This window comes from Puccinia triticina, chromosome 6A (assembly GCF_026914185.1).
Source record: "Puccinia triticina chromosome 6A, complete sequence".
Classification (NCBI taxonomy): domain Eukaryota; kingdom Fungi; phylum Basidiomycota; class Pucciniomycetes; order Pucciniales; family Pucciniaceae; genus Puccinia; species Puccinia triticina.
This window is the reverse complement of record NC_070563.1, coordinates 7347544-7365511: the sequence shown is the minus strand read 5'-3', so window position 1 is coordinate 7365511 and position 17968 is coordinate 7347544. Positions and strand designations below refer to the sequence as shown.

The following is a 17968-nucleotide window of genomic DNA, read 5'->3' as shown; positions in this document are numbered from 1 at the left end:
CCATTCTCATCGACCCATTGCCATTGAACCATTGCCAATTGCTTTCCCCCCCCCTTCAACCATTGCTCCAACACTCTCACCCTCAGTAGTCAGTAGTCAGCTCATAGTACTAGCTCCTAAGATCAAGTAGAAATCAGCCACACCTTTTCTTCTTTTTCTTAGTGTTACTCTCATCCCCTCAGCATTAGTCAAGAAGGCAGCCTCATCAGCACCCTTGCATAGCTTACATTAGTACTAGTGTTGCTATACATTTCCCTTCCAAGCTCTATTCTCCCCATTGAGTAGTTCCACAGCGGGTACCCGCCATCAGTGACGGGTACCCGCCCACGGGTGCCAGGTGAGGGTGCGGGTGTCTGAAATCCTGGAAATTTGAGGCAGGTACCTGGGTACCTGGACGGGTACCCGCCCTTCAGGGGCCTCCAGCGGGGGCAGAGGGTATATGTACATGTCCTCCCTAACTCCTGACCACCCAGCTTCACCCTCTATCACAATCACCACCACCATGGCCGGTAGCAGCAAGAAGCGCCGACCGCCTTCATCACCTTCTTCCTCCGAAATCAGTACCCAGAATTCTAACCAACAATCTAAACAGCGCTCCCATTTAGCACGATCAAGTCACTCACACTCGGAGATTGTTCAACTGGACGATTCTGATGACCGAACCTTAGGGACCAACCTTGACAATACTCAGAACTCAAAGACATCAAAGCTTTCCAATCACGAAGAGCTCGGTAAGTTTCCTTTGATATTATTTGCGCTGTTTTGTAGGCTATTCCAATCAAAAACTGATTTATGTTCCATCTTTGCATATGTAGAAAAAGCTTGCAAGTTTGGGACCGTGGGATAAACTTTATTTTGGTCTTGCTGATTTCAGCCCTACGTGAACCGTCCTAATGTGGCAATGTAACCGGGTCACGTTTGAGCGGTTTTGGTGTAACACACTTTTTGTGGGCCCCACCTCCCTTGCATCGCACTCCGCAAAGATGTAAACTAGTGCAGGGTGTAGCTCAGGACCCTGCGGAGGTCCTCATCCAATTTTTATGGGAGAACTTTGAAAATTGGATCCAGAGGGAATTTTCTAAAAACACCAAAATGTCAAAATATTGAACTCACCAGTCATTTCTTTGTTTTATAAATAAGTCTCTCACTGATAAAACATGTCCAAAAATTTTATGTGTATGGTTATGGGACAGTACAGTCAACCTTCAAGGGTTACACATGAAACAGTCAAGTTTGAAAGAAAAAAAAAAAAACTCCAAATTCTAGTTGGACAACAAATTTCTTGTAAAAAAATTGGTCTCTGCATTTTGTGGAAATTCAGAAATGTTTTTGACATGGATGAAGATCCACATCATGAGCATACCATGCCTGATTTTGGTCTCCAAAAAGCAAAAACTGTATTTTTGGTGGCTTTTAGAGAGAGAAAAACCACCAATCCAACGCGGACTCGTGTACAAGCTTGGGCCAAGTGTGCTTGGGCTTTTCACCCCCGAACTTGTGCATGTGCCCAGACAGGCTTGATGCACTATATCAAAAGGAAAGATACAATTGAAAAAAAAAACTCAATAAGCACTGCCAGCCTCACTCAGAGTTGGCCAAGCAGGACAGAGTGAGTGGTTTTAACGCTGAGAGAATAGAATCATAATAGAGCAGGCAAAAAAATCACAGATGTCATGGAATTCAGAGAAAGTGATCTTGAAATGTACCCATAAGAATATTAAACTCAAAACTTAACTTACCAATTGAGCCCTGTACTTAGACCTCTAGGCATGTCCCAGCAGACACAGACCAATCTGTAAATAAGTCCTTCCCCCCATGACTTTAACTTAGCTGATTCCCTCCTTGGGGAGTGAAGCAACCTCCAAAGAAGGGACTTGGGTGCTATGTTGACCCGGTGGCCTGAGAGCATTTCAAATTTTGGTGGGGGGGTTTTCATGATCAACCTCACACACTCATCTCTAGATCCTTTTCCTCCTAGTTTTCATTTCTGGGACCATCTAAGCTGTCCTCATCTATGTACTATACTCATCTACCACCAACCCTTCTCCTTGATCAGCAATATACTTTGTAATATTTGATGTGTTGGATTGTGTACAGTGCAAAAGGTGTCATACAATGAGAAGCACCCTCAATGGTGTTGTAAAAAAGGAAGTTGAGTGCCCCTCAAGGCCTCAAAACAATTGAAAAATATGCAGCAAGATCCACCATGATCTTTATATTTTGTTTCCCTTTTACCTAGTCACTCAATGAGAAATTGTGCTGTTACAAAAAATCAAAAATTGCCATTTTGAAATTCTCTCAGGCCATGGGGTTGACGGAGCAAATAAGTCCCTCCTTTGGAGGGTCCCTGGGGGATGGTGTGCCCCCTCCACATAGAGAGGTACTTGGTTGAGTTAGCCAATGACTCACCTGCCTCCGACATGCGGCCAACAAAGGACTGTTGTAGTGGTAAATTTGGGTTGCAAAATGACCGCACGGTCCTGCGGTTCTGCAAGGCTGGTGCAGAGGATGTCCTTTAAGGCGGAGCGTGGGGTGATTGTACACAACGCGGCGGCTGCAGAGCTGGAATTGACTTAAGCAGGCCGGCGCGGACTGGCTAGTAGCGACGGTAACCTGGGGAAGCCGTGGCAGCCAAAGCGGGCTATGTCAGTGTGCGTAGCTGGGTGCAAGGACTCCAATTGGGAGTCCTTCACTGTTTGTCAAGTGGGGCACAGGGAGGGAACCCCAAGGCAAAGCTCTATTTCACGTGGCTGTAATTGCAGATATGAGGGGAACAAGTATAGCCGGGAGAGATGTGAGTCAGGTCTGTAAGTAAATGAAAAGTAGCATAGGAGGAGGAGGACAACTAGGAAAAGGTAAAATGAGAAGAAGGCTTACCTAGCCGGGAGAGATGTGAGTCAGGGATCCCTGCCGGCTAGGAAGTGTGGGAGGACCAGAATATGTAGTTGAGTGAGAGGGAGGCTTGTGATATCTCTTGTGAAACCTTGCGGTGCGCAGGGGCTTCACACTGGGGTAGAGGTGGCATGTGGGATCCTGGTGTTGTAGAGGGGCGTGTGAGCTTGCACCCCGAAACCTCACCAAAGGATTCACGAGGGTGTCACCAAACCACTTCCGACCAAGTTCTTAGACCTCGCCGGCCTGCGCCCTCCTAGTCCAGCAGGGAAGTACTGACACTTCCCCTGGACTAGGTGAGCACCCAACCCCTCCTCTTCTCTTTCTTCTCTCTGTTGTATATACAGGGAAGTACTGACACTTCCCCTGGACTAGCTTGCAATGCATCCCTAGTTAGGTTCCAGAAGTGCCCCCTCCAAGGTTGAGACCTTGTGTTGCGCCCCGCCCGTGCCTCGTTCCTGCCCTCGTGCCCCCATTAGTGAAGCTCGCTCACCAAGCTTACAGGGCGAGGAAGCTATGGCAAGAGAAGTCCAATGGTGGGCAATGACATGCGGCAAAGTTGACAGGAGATCCGCGTGAAAGAGAAATGGACAGATTTTGTGTGTGGTTGTGGGAGCGTGGCTTGGCAGATTGCGTGAGGAGGAGGATGTTTTTCTTTCTCTCATGTTTTCCTTTTCTACAGAGGGGGGGGGGGGGGAGGGAGTTTCCCCCCCAGGACTCAGACATTTTTCTTTACAATTATTATTCTTGAAATGGATTCTTTAATACTCAACCGTGATTATTACTGTATTTACGGCAGTTTTCTATGTGTTTGCGGTTATTTATACGTTATTTTACCTGATTTATTATGGTTATTGCGTCTCACTACTCCCTTGCGGAGCGGAGCGGAGTTCTCCAGATCACCCAACTCTATCCGGGAACAACCTTGTAGCAGCGGTGTCCTGCCAATTCTGCGCAGTGGACACTTTTGCTCACCACACCGTTATCTGAAATAGAGCGTCTGGCAGAGACGCAAGACTGTAAATCTGGTGAGGAATGAACAAAAGAGTCAATGAGGGAAAGACCTGGAAAGACTCAATGAGCAAGTATTTCTGGGGCAACATACTCAAACTATGGATATAGGACCAAATTTGATAATTCAAAACTTTATAACCGTATTCTTATCTTGACTAGTAGTAGAAATGTATGCTAAACAAAGAAAAAAAAAAACAGCGAGCTGAAATAACACATCTTTCCAGGCACAAGGGGAAAAGCACCAGCGGCATGCCCCAATCAAGGCGGGTCTTGAGACTTGAGTTCCAGCCAGAGATTGCTTCAACTGGGTGGCGGCTGGCACCTTTGGGTGTGCAAACATTTTTTATTGCGCGCTGGGGATGGGGGATCTTCTCTAGTGGAATGTGATGTATGTACCCCTGCAGGCATAATAGGGTTTTTTTCGTTGCCTACACACATCATAGCTGTCTTGGGAGCTCCCTTTGCTGCTTGATTCCAATGTATAACCGGTCAATGGGGGAAAATAGGCGCTATTCAACAGGCAGGGGGTCTTGCAGAACTCGAGTGGCATTGGTCCATACACGAGCTGATCCATTATGATCCGACATCAACAAATTGATTGGAGCATACAGTACACCAGGTAGCCCGGATCCACTTGTTCCTCTCAAGTTCGACCCCAAAACGAAGGGATATGTAGCAACGACTCTTGCGCATTGAACATCTCGTGACTCGCAACCACAGCCGACCATCAAGATTGGTTTGTTTGCCGGTCGATAGCTGCCAGCGACTGTCTCGCGACATCCCCACCGTGCCCTTCATATACCATGATGGATGCATATATTCAGACGAAGGGATATTAAGAAGGAGTAGTATTGTGAGTGATTCATTGGAGCCGTAATATATGTCAAGTATGTAGGATCGTGTTACATCGATATATATGTATGTGTGGTAGTGTGCGTAAGCTTTTTTCTTTTAGAGTCCGCCTGCCATTCCAGGATTTTCGACTACATCAACCTCAAACAACAACAAAAAAATGGGGGATGTCGAGTGGGTGGATGGAACATTATGCGGGCAATTATTCGAAAACATGACGTGACGCGGGGGTAAAGCAAGCGAAGGAGATCAGCATTGGTGATCGCCGTGGATCCCAGGAAGGAAGGGGGGGTGGACAGACGTACACTTGAGTTTTTCGGCTTCCAAGCGACGATACAAGAGGGAGACGGCCATCTGGATGTTCATCGGTTGACCGGTAATAGTGACCAACTGGCAGCAGGAAGAGGGATAAGTATCTGGTAGGGGTGTGGATGAAGTGGATGGACGGCTGCTCACCCTTTCGTTCGCACTCGAGTCTTGGCCACCTTCGCCAGGCTCCATGATCTTGATATGGGTGGCGGAAGCCTGCCTGATCTCGTTGATTTTCTGGCCGCCCTTGCCGATGACGGCGCCGACGAAGCCGTTGGGGATGTAGATCTGCTGGGTCTGGCTGCCGGGTTGGTGGGCCGGGTTGGGGTATCCGCCGGGGCCGGCGCCGGGAGGCCCGCCGGCCGAGGGAGGCCCGGGGTGGTGCAGGTTGTGGTGCAGATGGTGGGCGTGGGGGATCCCGCCTGGGCCGGCTCCGCCTCCGTACGGCCCGTACCCTCCGCCTCCGCCGCCTACCGGTCCAACGGCTCCTCCTCCAGGAGGCACGCGTCCGCCCATGTGGTGGTGGCCCAGTTGTCCGCCACCGCCGCCGCCGCCGCCGTGGCCGACCGAATGGCCAAGTTGACTCCCCCCACCGCTCGGCCCGCCCCCGCCGGGTCGGTAGCTCGTGTTGGGCGGCATCCGTTCCTGGTTGTCGACCAGGATCATGCCGACGTAGTAGACCGCGATGTGGACCGCATCGGCGACGCCCGAGATCGAGAGCACCCGCTCGGTGCTCCCCGGCAGCAGGGCCTCCGATGCTTGCACCCGCGCCCCGCTCATGTCCTGGATCTCCTTGATCTTGCTCCCCGCCTTCCCGATCACCGAGCCCATCCGCGAATTCGGAACAATAAACCGGATCGTCACCGCACGCGATCCCGGCACTGAGGGCACATCAAACGGCTCGTCGTTGATCCTTCGGACAATCAGCCCGAACGCTTTCGATACCGCATCCAACGGACCGGCCACGCTCAAGATCCGCTCGGCGTTTCCGGGTACGGCCTCCGAGATCGTCGCTCTGGCACCCGACTTCTCACGGACCTCGTTGATATGACTGTGTGTGTGGTGGGTGGATCAGTTGACGGTGGTTCGAGCGAGGATGTGATCGGAGGAAGGGCTTACCGTCCACCTTTGCCGATGATGATACTGGCGTCTTGGGTGACGATCAGGGCACGCATCTGGATGGTTTGGGTGGCCGCGACGGGATGGGCGGCGGCCTGCTGCTGGGAAGAGGTGCCTTGGTGTTGGAGGCCCATGGATGGCTGGGATTGGGAGTCGGAACGGGCGTTAGGGTCGTGAGAGAGGGAGGGGATGTCGGCTGATTCGTGTGGCGGGGGGCCGCCATTGCTGGATGGCAGGGCCCCATTGGCTCCGGTGCTGTTGCCGGTGGACTGCGGTGCGCCTGCTGTTGAATGAAGATTGGGTTAATCAATCGGGTTTGGATGAGCCAAGTCGGCGGAGTATATTCAAATCCAGACCGAGAGGCAAGCGTCATCTGGGCCGAGCCAGCCAGGCTTACCCAGTGAGGCAGCGGGTGCTGCAGCCGGGGCGGTTGAAGTCATGCCGACATTGACCTGGGGCTGCGTCGGCTCGGGCTCTTCCTGTTTGAGGGGCGGATGGTGGTGGTCTTGCTGCTGATGCTCGCCGTTTTCGAGGTTCTGTCGCTTCTGGCCCGTGCCGATGCTCGCACCAGAGTTCGATCGGGAGCGCTTGCGGATCTGGGGGGAAGTGGTATGGTTGGCTCGGCTGGCTTCGTTGTTGTTGGTCACAGGCGCAGCGGTAGACATGTTTTTTTTTTTTTAAATAAGTTGATGGTGTTTTTTTTTTTTTTTTTTTTATTATAAAAAAAGATAGATCAACCGGGGAAACAGGGGAACAGGAAGATTGAAGAGAGATTAGTTGGGGTGCTTTTTTTTTTTCTGGGGTCTGTTTTTTCAGGGGGTAGTGGCTCGCTCGGTGGGTCAGCACGGGTCAGCTTGTCTTGGTCCAGCTGGTTGATGAAAATGGAAAACCGACGCGTCCCGGATGGTGTGGGGAGGAGGGGGGGATGGGACATGGGAGGGTGCCGGCCGGGTGCGTTGGGCGGGTGGGTCCGGGTGGGTGGTTCGGGTGTGTTGTGGGAGAGGGAGTGGTGTGAGCGGGGGAAGGGATGGGAGAGAGGGAAGCACAGGCTGGGCGTGGAGGAGAGCAGGAGGCAGGGCGAGCGAGCAGGGAAGGACTTACGTGGGCGGATGGCTGGCTGGGGTGCTGCTGGTGTTGCTGAGGATATGTATTTTATTTTTTTCTGGATATGGAGGGGTGGGGCTGGCCGCGAACTTAACCCAAGCCCCTCGCTGCTGCGGGCGGCTGGTCTTGCGAAGCAAGCCCCCGATAGCCCTCGGCAGGAGGGACCCCCTTTCGCAGAGCCTAGAATCTGGGTTTGGCTGGGTGGTTTATTCAAACCATCACAGTTTGTTGCCCTCTCAACATTATACTTTGAAAATTTGCTTGGCACATAGCCTTGCTTCTTGCCTGTCATTGGATACAATCTGAGTTAAGTCACACAATTCCTTCACAGAGAAATAAATTATCAAAGTAAATAAAAACTTGGATTTTACCAAAGCCGAGTAACAGAAGGGGTCCGGCGTGGAGGTCCGTGCTCACACACTTTACATATACTTTTTTTTTTGACTTACAGTCAAGCCTCTGAGCCCTCGATCGCCGGCACAGACCCGCCATCGAGACTGCATAGCCCTCTGGATGACCGGTAAAGACCGGTCATCAAGAGAGATATATACAACGCCCTGGATGACCGGTACAGACCGGTCATCGAATGGATATGTAGAACCTCTCAATGACCGGTCTGTGCCGGTCATCGAGGGGACTCAACACTCTCAATGGCCAATGCAGACTGGCCATCGAGAGTATATGTACAACCAATGTTGTAACCACTGCGCTGCAGAAAGCGCAGCGAAGCGGTTAGCGCAGCGGTTTTTGGCACTGCTGCGCTGCGCTGCAGTGTAGCGGTCAAACCGCTGCCGCTTCCGCTTTCCAAGATCCCCAAGAAAAAAAGTGTATTTTAGCGCGCTGAAAAAAGCGGCCATGTAGCGGCCAACCGCTAAAATCAGCGGTAGCGCAGCGTAAAACCGCTGATTCCAGCGGTAGCGCAGCGGCAATAAAGCGCTAATCTACATACACTGGGGAAAAAAACTTTTAAACTACAAGTAATTATCAATAATCAAGATTTTTTTGTAGGTTTTTAGAGGGGACAGAGCTCAAGAAAAAATGATTCAAGAAAAGATAATAAAAAATTAAACTAGCACTTTTTTTGTTGGGTTGTTTAGATTTAGATTTAGGTTTTGTTTTGTACCTTTAAAATTTTGGGTTACTCCGCGCCTCGTCAATAACCTTTTGGCAATCCGAGAATACTCCTTCCAGCCTGATTTTTTTCCAGATCCACATATGACTGCTGATACAGCGCTCAATCAACATTTGGAAGCAAATAATTAATCAATTCACCATAAACATCAATTAGATCAATGGTTCTCCTCTGGGGCATGCATTCACATGAGTTGAATGTGTTGTATGATTTAGTTGTGGTCCAGTTTTTTGTGTGCATTTTCTGAGTCAAATAATTCGCGTGCAAGCTGTCAAGAAGCGAGTCCCAATTAACCTGTAAGGCCTCCTGCCTTAGCCTCTTGAGGTTGGATTGGATTGCCTTGTCGATTTTGTCCGGCTCTTTGGGTGGCAAAATATTCATCCAGTCATCATCCTCTTCCTCTCAGGTGGTGTAGACAGTGGTATGGCAGATTGCTGAGACCCAACCATGATGTCGACACCAAGCAGTGACTTCAACAAGGATAGCGAGCAGAGATGTCGACGGGGTATACTATAACCACTACTACTAGGTATGCCGGTATATGCCGCTCCCTGATTGGAATCTGCGCAGCTTCTGCTCCCGCAGCGTATAGCAGTGGGTGCAGCGTTTAGCGGTCAGGAAGCGCCCATGTAGGGGTTTTGCGCTGCGCTGCGCTATTTTGCAGCTTTAGCGCGCTTGCTTGGCTGCGCTAACGCTGCCGCCCCTCAGGATGAAGCAGTACCCCGCTAAATTTAGCGCTAGCGGAAGCGGTTTTTCAACCGCTTCTGCTAAATGCCCATGGGACGTAGTGGTGTAACCGCTGCGCTGCGCTAAATGACCGCTTTTTGTAGTGCAGCACAGCGGTTACAATGTTGATACAACCCTCTCAATGACCGGTCTGTGCCAGTCATCAAGGGGACTTGACACTCCCGATGACCAGGATCGACCGGTCATTGGAAGGACTCAACCCTCTTGATGACCAGTACTGTGCTGTTCATCAAGAGGGCTTTATCCTCTCGATGACCGGAACATACTGGTCATTGAGAGGGTCAAGTCCCCTCAATGACCGGTTGATTCCAGTCATCCTCAAGCTAGCTGCGTGTGAAACACGCTATGTATTAAACAGAGAGTCCGTGCTCTCATTCTGTGATTAATTTCCGCAATTCTGGGTTGCAGACTTGGTAACAGGCTTGAGGTTTTTTGTCTTGTTTAATTTTTCAGGACATACTGGTATCAGTACATAAAGGGAAAAAAATATAGGTCTCAGCCGTAGCATGTTCACCTGGAGCAAAAAAAACAAAAAAAAGTTTGTGGTATGAGAGATGTACAAAGGGGAAAATAAAAAGAGGGGTGAAAATCCCATTCTCCGTGCGCCAGGATGGGGAGGTACGGTATAAGTCCCTCCTGCCGAGGGCTGTTGGAGGCTCGCTTTGCGAGTCCCAAGCCCGCAGCAGCAAGGGACTTTGTTAAGTTCGGGCTGGCCGCTGGCTGGCGATGGGGGAGCTAACTTAACCAAGTCCCTCTCCTTGTGGAGGGCGGACGCCGTCCTGCAGGGACCCTCCAAAGGAGGGACTTATACACTAAGTGGACCCTGCGGCCTGAGAGAATCATGAACTTGGCCTTTTTCAATCCTGTGTAGCTTCATCACATCACATTGTGTGATTGAGTTGTAGGGGAACAAAAGATGCAGAACATCAAGGAGAATCTTTCCACCTATTCTCCTATTTTTAGGGATATGTAATGACATTCAAATGTCTTTTTTTGCAACTTCATCTAGTTGGCTATATCCCGTATCACACATGTTGCACTGTACAAAAACTGGAATCCATGATGTTACACTGCAAGAAAAACTCTAGAAACTGCTTGCAGTTGAGATGCAGCAAGCTTGAATCAAGCCTCAGCTCAAGCTGGATTCAAGCACCCAAATTCCATGCTGGTGCACCTTCAGTGTGTACCTTGTTCAGCATCTCAATGCTTAACACGCTACAGTGCTCATGCAGTAGGCTGGGACAAATGTTCAACCTTGCAAATGAGCATCCCCCTGAGCACCCTTTTATTTGCTTTTAGAAAACACTCCATGTGCCATTGAATCCAGCCAGAATAACATAAAAAGGGTATGTACACATGAAAGGGATATGTACATATGAGAGGAATATGTACACATGAAAGGGGAATGTGAGAAGGTGTATTAAAACATAGAAGGGATATGTACACATGATGAAAGGTGTATGTATGCATGAAAGGGGTATGTGCAGTAAGGGGTATTTTCACATGAAAGGGATATGTAAACATCAAAGGGGTATGTAAACCTGAATGATGAAAGGGTTGAAAAGGATGTAAAAAACTCAAAGGGGACATGTAAAAATGAAAGGGTCATGAAAGCATGATGAAAGGGGTATGTACACATTGTGAAAGGGATACATGCACATGAAAGGGATACACGCACATGAAAGGGATACACGCACATGAAAGAGATACACGCACATGAAAGGGATGCACACACATGAAAGGCATACACGCACATGAAAGGGATACACACACATGAAAGGCATACACGCACATGAAAGGGGTATGTGCACATAAAGGGTATGTACACATTATGAAAGGGGTGAATACATACAAAGGGATATGTGCACATGAAAGGGGTATGTGCACATGAAAGGGATATGTGCACATGAAAGGGGAATTTTCACATGAAAGGGGAATTTGCACAGGTATCAACTCAGTATTTTGGATCTCTGGCATAAATTATGCAATTTGCATGGAAATTGAATCAACCAGTGCTTGATTCTTGCATGAGGCACAGCTTGCCTTGAGCTCTTGCATCTCAACTGCAAGCAGTTTCTAGAGTTTTTCTTGCAGTGTTACAACTCTGATTACAGCTCAACAAGAGGTGTTGAGGATGGGAAAAAATAGTAGAAAGATAGGGACAGCTTGGGCCATCCCAGAAATGTAAACAATTTCAAAAATGGTGCAGAGGCTCATGAGGGAGAGTGATTCTAAAAAAGTCCCCACCAAAAGTCATAATTCTCTCAGGCCGCGGGGTCCACATAGCGCGTAAGTCCCTCCTTTGGAGGTTGCTTCGCTCCCCCGAGGAGGGAATTAGCTAAGTTAGATGGGGGAGCCCCCCGAGGAGCCAGGAGACCCCCCGGGAAATGCAAAATATCCAAACATGCGAAGTTCAAGAAGAACCCTCTGCAGTGAAACAGTGGAACCAAAACAGAAACACACATGAGGGCAACCCAATGGCACCCAAAACTCTTCTCCTTCTCCGCCCAAGAGGAAACAGATCTCAGCTCCCAGGAAACACGGCTGGTGCTCAGGCCCACTGCAGTCTTCAGCGGCCCTCCCCCGCCAGCCCCAGCGCCTGCTCAGCACCAGCTCAAACCAAAGACCAGCAAGAATGGTGACACACTGGCAGTGTGCTTCCCTGCTGCTCACCGTCTGGGCTGCTGGCCATGTCTCGTGCGAACCGCTCATCGGCCACTCCCCCAACAGCCTCGACTTCATCCCACTGCCAAGAAGATCAGAGGCACGGGAACCCTTTTTGCTCGCCGAGCCTCTGCCGCTGTTTCCTCTCTCTGCTGGGGGAGCGGGTGACGGCCGGAATCGAGCGGACGCTGGCCATATGCCACCGGGTCCAGGACCAGCAATCACCCTTGCCGGACACCCCCCGCACGACGCGTCAACGGATGGTCTTTCCGCTAACAACCTACTTGTACCCCAGTCAAGCCACCATCATCACGAGCTTCTGCCGCTGTTTCCTCTCGCCCCGGGGGGAGCAAGAGTCGACCGCCAACGAGCTTGGAGCACCATTGCTGAGGAAGACGATGTGCCAAACAGTCCACTGAGCCCAGTCGCCCCCGCCGAGCAGCACCATCCAGACCAGCATTCCCATTCTGCCCACAATCAACAGCAGCCAGCTGCTGAAGAGCCTCGCCCAGACGCTCCCATCGCCCCCGGGGAAGGCGCCAGCAGCCGCAAACGAGCCCGGGTCGAGATCCTTTCGGAGCAAGACCGTGTTCCAACCCGGCCAAGACCAAGCAGCCCAAATGATGACGATGATGATGATGATCGATATCATCACCATCTTCCCGCCGAAGATAGAGAGCAGCTAGCCCCAGATGTTGCGAGCCTCAGCTTGCCGAACTTGGCAACTCGACTCGACCAGGAGAACCCCGAAGAGCCAGGCCCAGTGTACCGGAACGAGTTACAAACAGCTGCGGCTATGGCGATCACCCCAAGCCCTCGATCGGGCTCAACGCCAAAAACGAGACGTGAACAAGTAGAAGTAAGTCAGCCCTTCTTCTCGCCCCGGAGTCACCAAATTTGATTACTCTTAAAAGATCTGTGCATCCTCTGACCACCGCACAACCCAATCTGCATCCATAGTTCTGGAATGAATTGTCAAAGCAAACCCGAGAATGGACGCCACCGCCGGGAATTGACGCGGAGGCTAAGATGACTGCGTATTTCATGGCGACCCACTTTCAGCGAGCACTGTCGAACTTTCCCGGCAGTGACGTATTGGAACATTTACACAACTCGAACAAGATCTTGATTCCGTTTGCCTGTCGATTATTGATGAAACCACTGAGTTTTGAGAGCTGGGCAAGGATCCTTCTGGTATGGCGTAACCTGTGGCATGAGGAAATGAGTGAGATGGCAACGGAACCTCGACGTCCATCGGTGGGCCAAGTATTGAGGAAGTTTCTGTGGATCTCGAACTTCATCTGTGAATCAACCTTTCCTGAACTGTTTATGGTGAAGAGTAAGACTACGAGACCCAAAAAGGTGATCTTGACGCGACCTGAAAGCAGGATTTTGAACGTACTATCGGATGGAAGCAAGCACGTGGACGCAATAATGGCTGACAATCGACGCCAGGCCGACATGGAATACTTGAGGAAGCTGCTGGTCGATGAGTGCTTTGAAGGCGATCGGCATTCGGCGGGAGCTGCGTCGTGGGAATCAGATCCCTCGGTCTGGAAGGGGGCACTGGCCGAATTGAACACGCAAGCGATTCCAATCACGCCCAAATCCAAGGATATCAAGCGAGTCGAGAAGCGCGACCTGACGCTGTATCTCTTTGGCCCACGCAACTGCTGGAATAAAATCGCCCAGCAGGCACATGGACTGGTCCCTGCGAGGCCATGCCGCTACCTCCGCAATTATCCCAGAAGACTCAAGTCGGAGATCGTCTCGCTCTTCCGTTGGACCACGTTTGATCATGAAGCGGACCTTCAACTGCGAGCGCTTCCCCTGCCTACTTCTCCCTTGCAGCCAGTCATGAGGGCCCTTGATGCTCGTCTTCGCAACGAGCGTATAGCCGGTTCAACACATACGCCCCCCTCCTTTTGGCCCAATAGGTTGCATCTGTGGCTTCATGAACAACTCACGCTCATGCTGAGGAATGAAGAAGCTGAAAACTGGGGAAATGAACCAACATAGTATTGCTGCCTCAGCATCCACCTGCATATACTCAAATCCCAAGTCAAGTCCCTCTTAAATCCCTTTTTTTTTAATAAAAAACTACACTTTTCTTTCTTTCAACTGTTTTGTCAAATGTCTTGATCATCTATGGATGCCCCTGGCCGGCAAATTCCAGCCACTCCATTTTTTCCAAGCAAGTTTTTTGGGGTCTCTGCATTTGACCCTTCCCATCCAATTCCCAACAGGTGTCTGTGTCCAACAAGAGCAATTTCGCACTTGCTTGTAAGAGTGAAGAAAGAAAACAAGTAAAAGTCATCCCAAAGAATGGTTCAATCTTCAATAGCCATAAGAATCGTAAATCCTTGCTTTGGAAATTACTCAGCTGTGTTTGAAGCTCATATTGGGTTGTGCTGTTTCAAGTGCTCTATGGCCTAGAAAGGCTGAGTCAAAAACAGTTTTATGAAACACAAAATCTTGATTGAAGACTACAAGTAGCAGAAGATGCATAATGAAATGTGCTCTTCAAGCTCCTATCTCACTTTTGTTTCCTCAAATCTTGTCAAGAGTGTAAATCCTAAATAGTACATGCCCAAGGCTTAGGGAAGTAGATTGTGAGCATGAAGAAGCATTCTGCTGACATTGTCAAGCTGGTGTGGTGGTTTTTCAGGGGTACAGGTTGACTGAATGTCCACCAACAATAGCACGGGCGGGAATGCAAGCACAGTTGAGAACAATGCTTGTGTATGCATTTGGAAAAAAGCTTAAAAAGCAAAAAAGAAAGGTGCATCACGGAGATTTAATGTTTCTGAAAAAAAGCACATGGGATGCTCTGGTAATTGGGATGCAGGTTAATGCTGTGAAACTGCTGTTCTAACTCCACCCAAACACAAACAAGCTTTCTCTGCACAGTCACTGTGCATGATGCACAGTGACTGTGCATTGAAGCTTGGTCAACATTAAGCCTTGGAAAAGTATTGTGTAATACCACAAGCTTGCTTGGAGTTCTCACATGTCAACTGCTTGCACACCAGGGGAGACTTTGACACACTCTCCAGAGAGTGCCAGGCTGTGATTTTATGTTTTTCTGGGGTGGATGGGAGTCAGATGTGGATTAGTAAATGACTAATAGATTGTTCAGAAGTGAATGGGAAGCTTGTCATAATTTATGAGGAAGTATCACAGGACCAATGCTGAAACAAATATAATACATGGAGTCTATCTGGTAAAAATTTCTCATTGAAGATGGAGACCTACATGTCCTATTTTTTGTCTTCAGACATCATATTGTAAGGAGTGGAATCTCCTTCACTGTTGAAGTGGCTCAAAAGGGGCACCAGGGCACAGTTTCTATGACCAGGGACTGTATTTCAGAATGAGCAGGAGCTAGCTCAGAGAGATGTGTCAGTCTACAGGGATCTCTGTTCTATACAAATGGTGAGAAGAGAGAAAGAGTGGATAAAGTGAAAGGGGTGAATGGCTTGCCTAGCTCAGAGAGATGTGTCAGTCTACAGGGATCTCTGCTGAGCTAGGGAAGGAACAGGCTGAGACTAAGTACCGGTGGATTATGTAATCTAACAATGATAATTGTGACAGCTTTGTGAGACCCCAAAGGAGGGGGCTTACACATATACATAATAATGGCTAAAAACAAAAAATTATGTTTATGATGGCTGAAAACAAAAAATAGGACATGTAGGTCTCCATCTTCAATGAAAAACGTTTACCAGATACACTCCATGTATTGTATTTGTTTCAGCGCTGACAGGACCTTGTTGTAAACCCCCCTCCCCCTTTGGGGTTCACAAGGTGTCACCAATGGACACCTGCCCTGTCACAGTGTAAGCTCTCGATAATGAGAGCTTCACTAGGCAAGGGACGAGGGGCGAGGACGAGGTTGCAAGGACGAGGGCGAGGACACGGGGCACGGAGCAGCTTCTAGAACCTCTGTTTGTATTGCAGGGGAGACAATAGAACTAGCTCGGGGGAAGTCTCAGTAATTCCTGTGAGATTAAGCAGAACTAAGAGCAAGGGTATGATCAAAGAGTAGTTGGTGTGAGAGAAGAATGGTACGGCCAATAGGATCTTGGTTGGGTAGCTGCGAGACAAGATTAAGGTGACCGGACAAGATATTCAATGACAATGAAAAAGTGTAAAATGAATTGGGATAGCGCGAAGATAGCAAGAGTGAGAATTTAGAACAGGACAGGATGAGTCTGATGACGATATTAGGTTCAAGGTTTGGCAAAGACAGGATTAGGCCTAAGCAGGCGAGACAAGATTAGAAGTGTGAAATGTTTATGTAGGTTTAGACTTTTACTCGTGAAGATTGCAGGAAAAGGTGTTGGAGAAACTGTGTGGATGAGCGGGTAAGCAAGCGTGAAGAGGAGATGAAGAACCAGTTAGCTTCTGGCGGGGACAGTCCTCTTATTTATAGTCACAGGTCAGTGTACTGACTGGTTGTGGGTTCAAATGAATCGGTGCTCCATTCTCACTGACTCATTCAGGGTTCTGGAGCTACAGGCGCCGCACCTGACCAGGGGTCAGGGTTAAAGGCTGAAACATCGCTTGCTAAGGCTATGGTAAGGGTTTTAGGATAATAAATGGTCAACTTGGGAAATGGCTGGTTGAGACAACAGCGCCGCTTGACCCAAAGGAGACTTACAGGAGAGAAAGCGGTCAACTCCGTTTCCCAGAATCTGACAATTCCCTCTATGTACAACTTTTGGGGAAGGAAGAAGGGAAAAGGGAAAAGGGAAGAGAGGGGGAAGGGGTTTTTGCTCACCTAGCTCGGGTGAAGTCTCAGTACTTCCCTGCCGAGCTAGGAGGGGCGGGGCGGAGGAGACTAAGTGGGGTGCTTGGTGTTGACCCGTGATACTCCTGTGATACTTCCTGTGAGTATGCGGGAGTCGCGGCTCACACACAGACTTGTATATAGCTTGTTCCTCTTCCTTCCTTGGCTCAGCAGAGAACTGACATGCAGTCTCTCTGAGCCAGGTAAGCTCCCTTCTCCTTGTTTCCTCTATTCCTCTCTTCTTATTCTTCAGAGAGAACTGACATTCAGTCTCTCTGAGCCAGTCCCACTCCCAGCAATCTAGAAAATTGACAAAAATTACCACCTTCATGAGCTTATAAATAAAACAAATTGGACTCCAAGAAATCATCTCAATCAGCAAAAAGTTCAAATTGAACAATTATTTGATTGTGGCCATTGTGTCTTAGTGGTTTCAACTGAGTTACAGTTGAGTTCCAGATGAATTCTGCATGACTTCTGGATAATTTATGGACAAATCCAGGATCAGTTTTGGATCAGTTGTCAATGAGTTCCAGCACGGTTCATTATTTCTTACACTAATTTCACCAAAGGCGTCCAGCACAGTTACAGCAAAAGGGTATGATATGGCGCTCTCTGGAGAGTGCCTCAAATTATCCCCTGGTGGCAGTTGCTTGACTTTTGCAGTGTCAAGCAATCTTTCAACTCATTTTGAGTGCAAATTAGTGTGTCTGAATAGTTAGGGACAGACCCCCCAACCCCCAAATGTCAGCCACAGAGTACATGTCACAGTACCTTACATGTACCAAGTACCTGCAATTGTTCATATTACACATAGTACATTCCTTTTACACCTTTATTACATATATACATCATTAGATACAAGCTTAAGAATGTACTCTTGTTATATATTACATTGCAGGTAACCATAGTTAAATATAGTTACTCCAATGTACTGTTGTTATAAGAATTAAGCTACATGCAAACAGTAAGATTACATTATACCTTAACATTACTGTACACGTGAAATACCCTCCAGTCAGGTATCACTCATTTATCTCCTGTTATGCCTCATTCCCTGCATACATAAGGCCCCGTTTGGCAGCAGTGATGTTATGTAATAACCACTGCTTTTCTATAACCGGGCCTCACCAAGGCCCATATCGTATCACTCGCATGTTTGGCAGATTTGAAAAGTTATGAGGGTCATCACGACTTTCCTCATTACTCCTCATCATCCCCGCCATTTCCAATATAGTACCCCTGGGGGTGTATTTGGGGTGATATCGGCACCCTTACACAACACAACCCCAACTCTACATACCTCTGTTACTCCCCTCAATGGCCAGTACAGACTTTGTACC

General features: G+C 48.9%; 3 protein-coding genes across 3 annotated transcripts; 2 read left to right on the top strand and 1 right to left on the bottom strand.

Moving 5' to 3' along the window:
• Window positions 1–502: 502 nt before the first annotated feature.
• PtA15_6A836 (uncharacterized protein) lies at window positions 503–815 on the top strand (the record flags this gene model as incomplete). The annotated part of the gene is made up of 2 exons (XM_053170582.1): window positions 503–731; window positions 769–815. 2 exons carry the CDS (start codon window positions 503–505, stop codon window positions 813–815), a joined length of 276 nt encoding a protein of 91 aa, XP_053021759.1.
• A 4042-nt stretch (window positions 816–4857) lies between these two features.
• On the bottom strand, window positions 4858–6851 carry PtA15_6A835 (uncharacterized protein; the record flags this gene model as incomplete). Its single annotated transcript, XM_053170581.1, has 5 exons — window positions 4858–4889; window positions 5064–5148; window positions 5215–6118; window positions 6187–6469; window positions 6584–6851. The coding sequence occupies 5 exons, from the start codon at window positions 6849–6851 to the stop codon at window positions 4858–4860; spliced, it is 1572 nt and encodes a 523-aa protein (XP_053021758.1).
• Window positions 6852–11804: 4953 nt separating this feature from the next.
• PtA15_6A834 (uncharacterized protein) lies at window positions 11805–13852 on the top strand (the record flags this gene model as incomplete). Its single annotated transcript, XM_053170580.1, has 2 exons — window positions 11805–12692; window positions 12794–13852. The coding sequence occupies 2 exons, from the start codon at window positions 11805–11807 to the stop codon at window positions 13850–13852; spliced, it is 1947 nt and encodes a 648-aa protein (XP_053021757.1).
• Between the last annotated feature and the right edge of the window lie 4116 nt (window positions 13853–17968).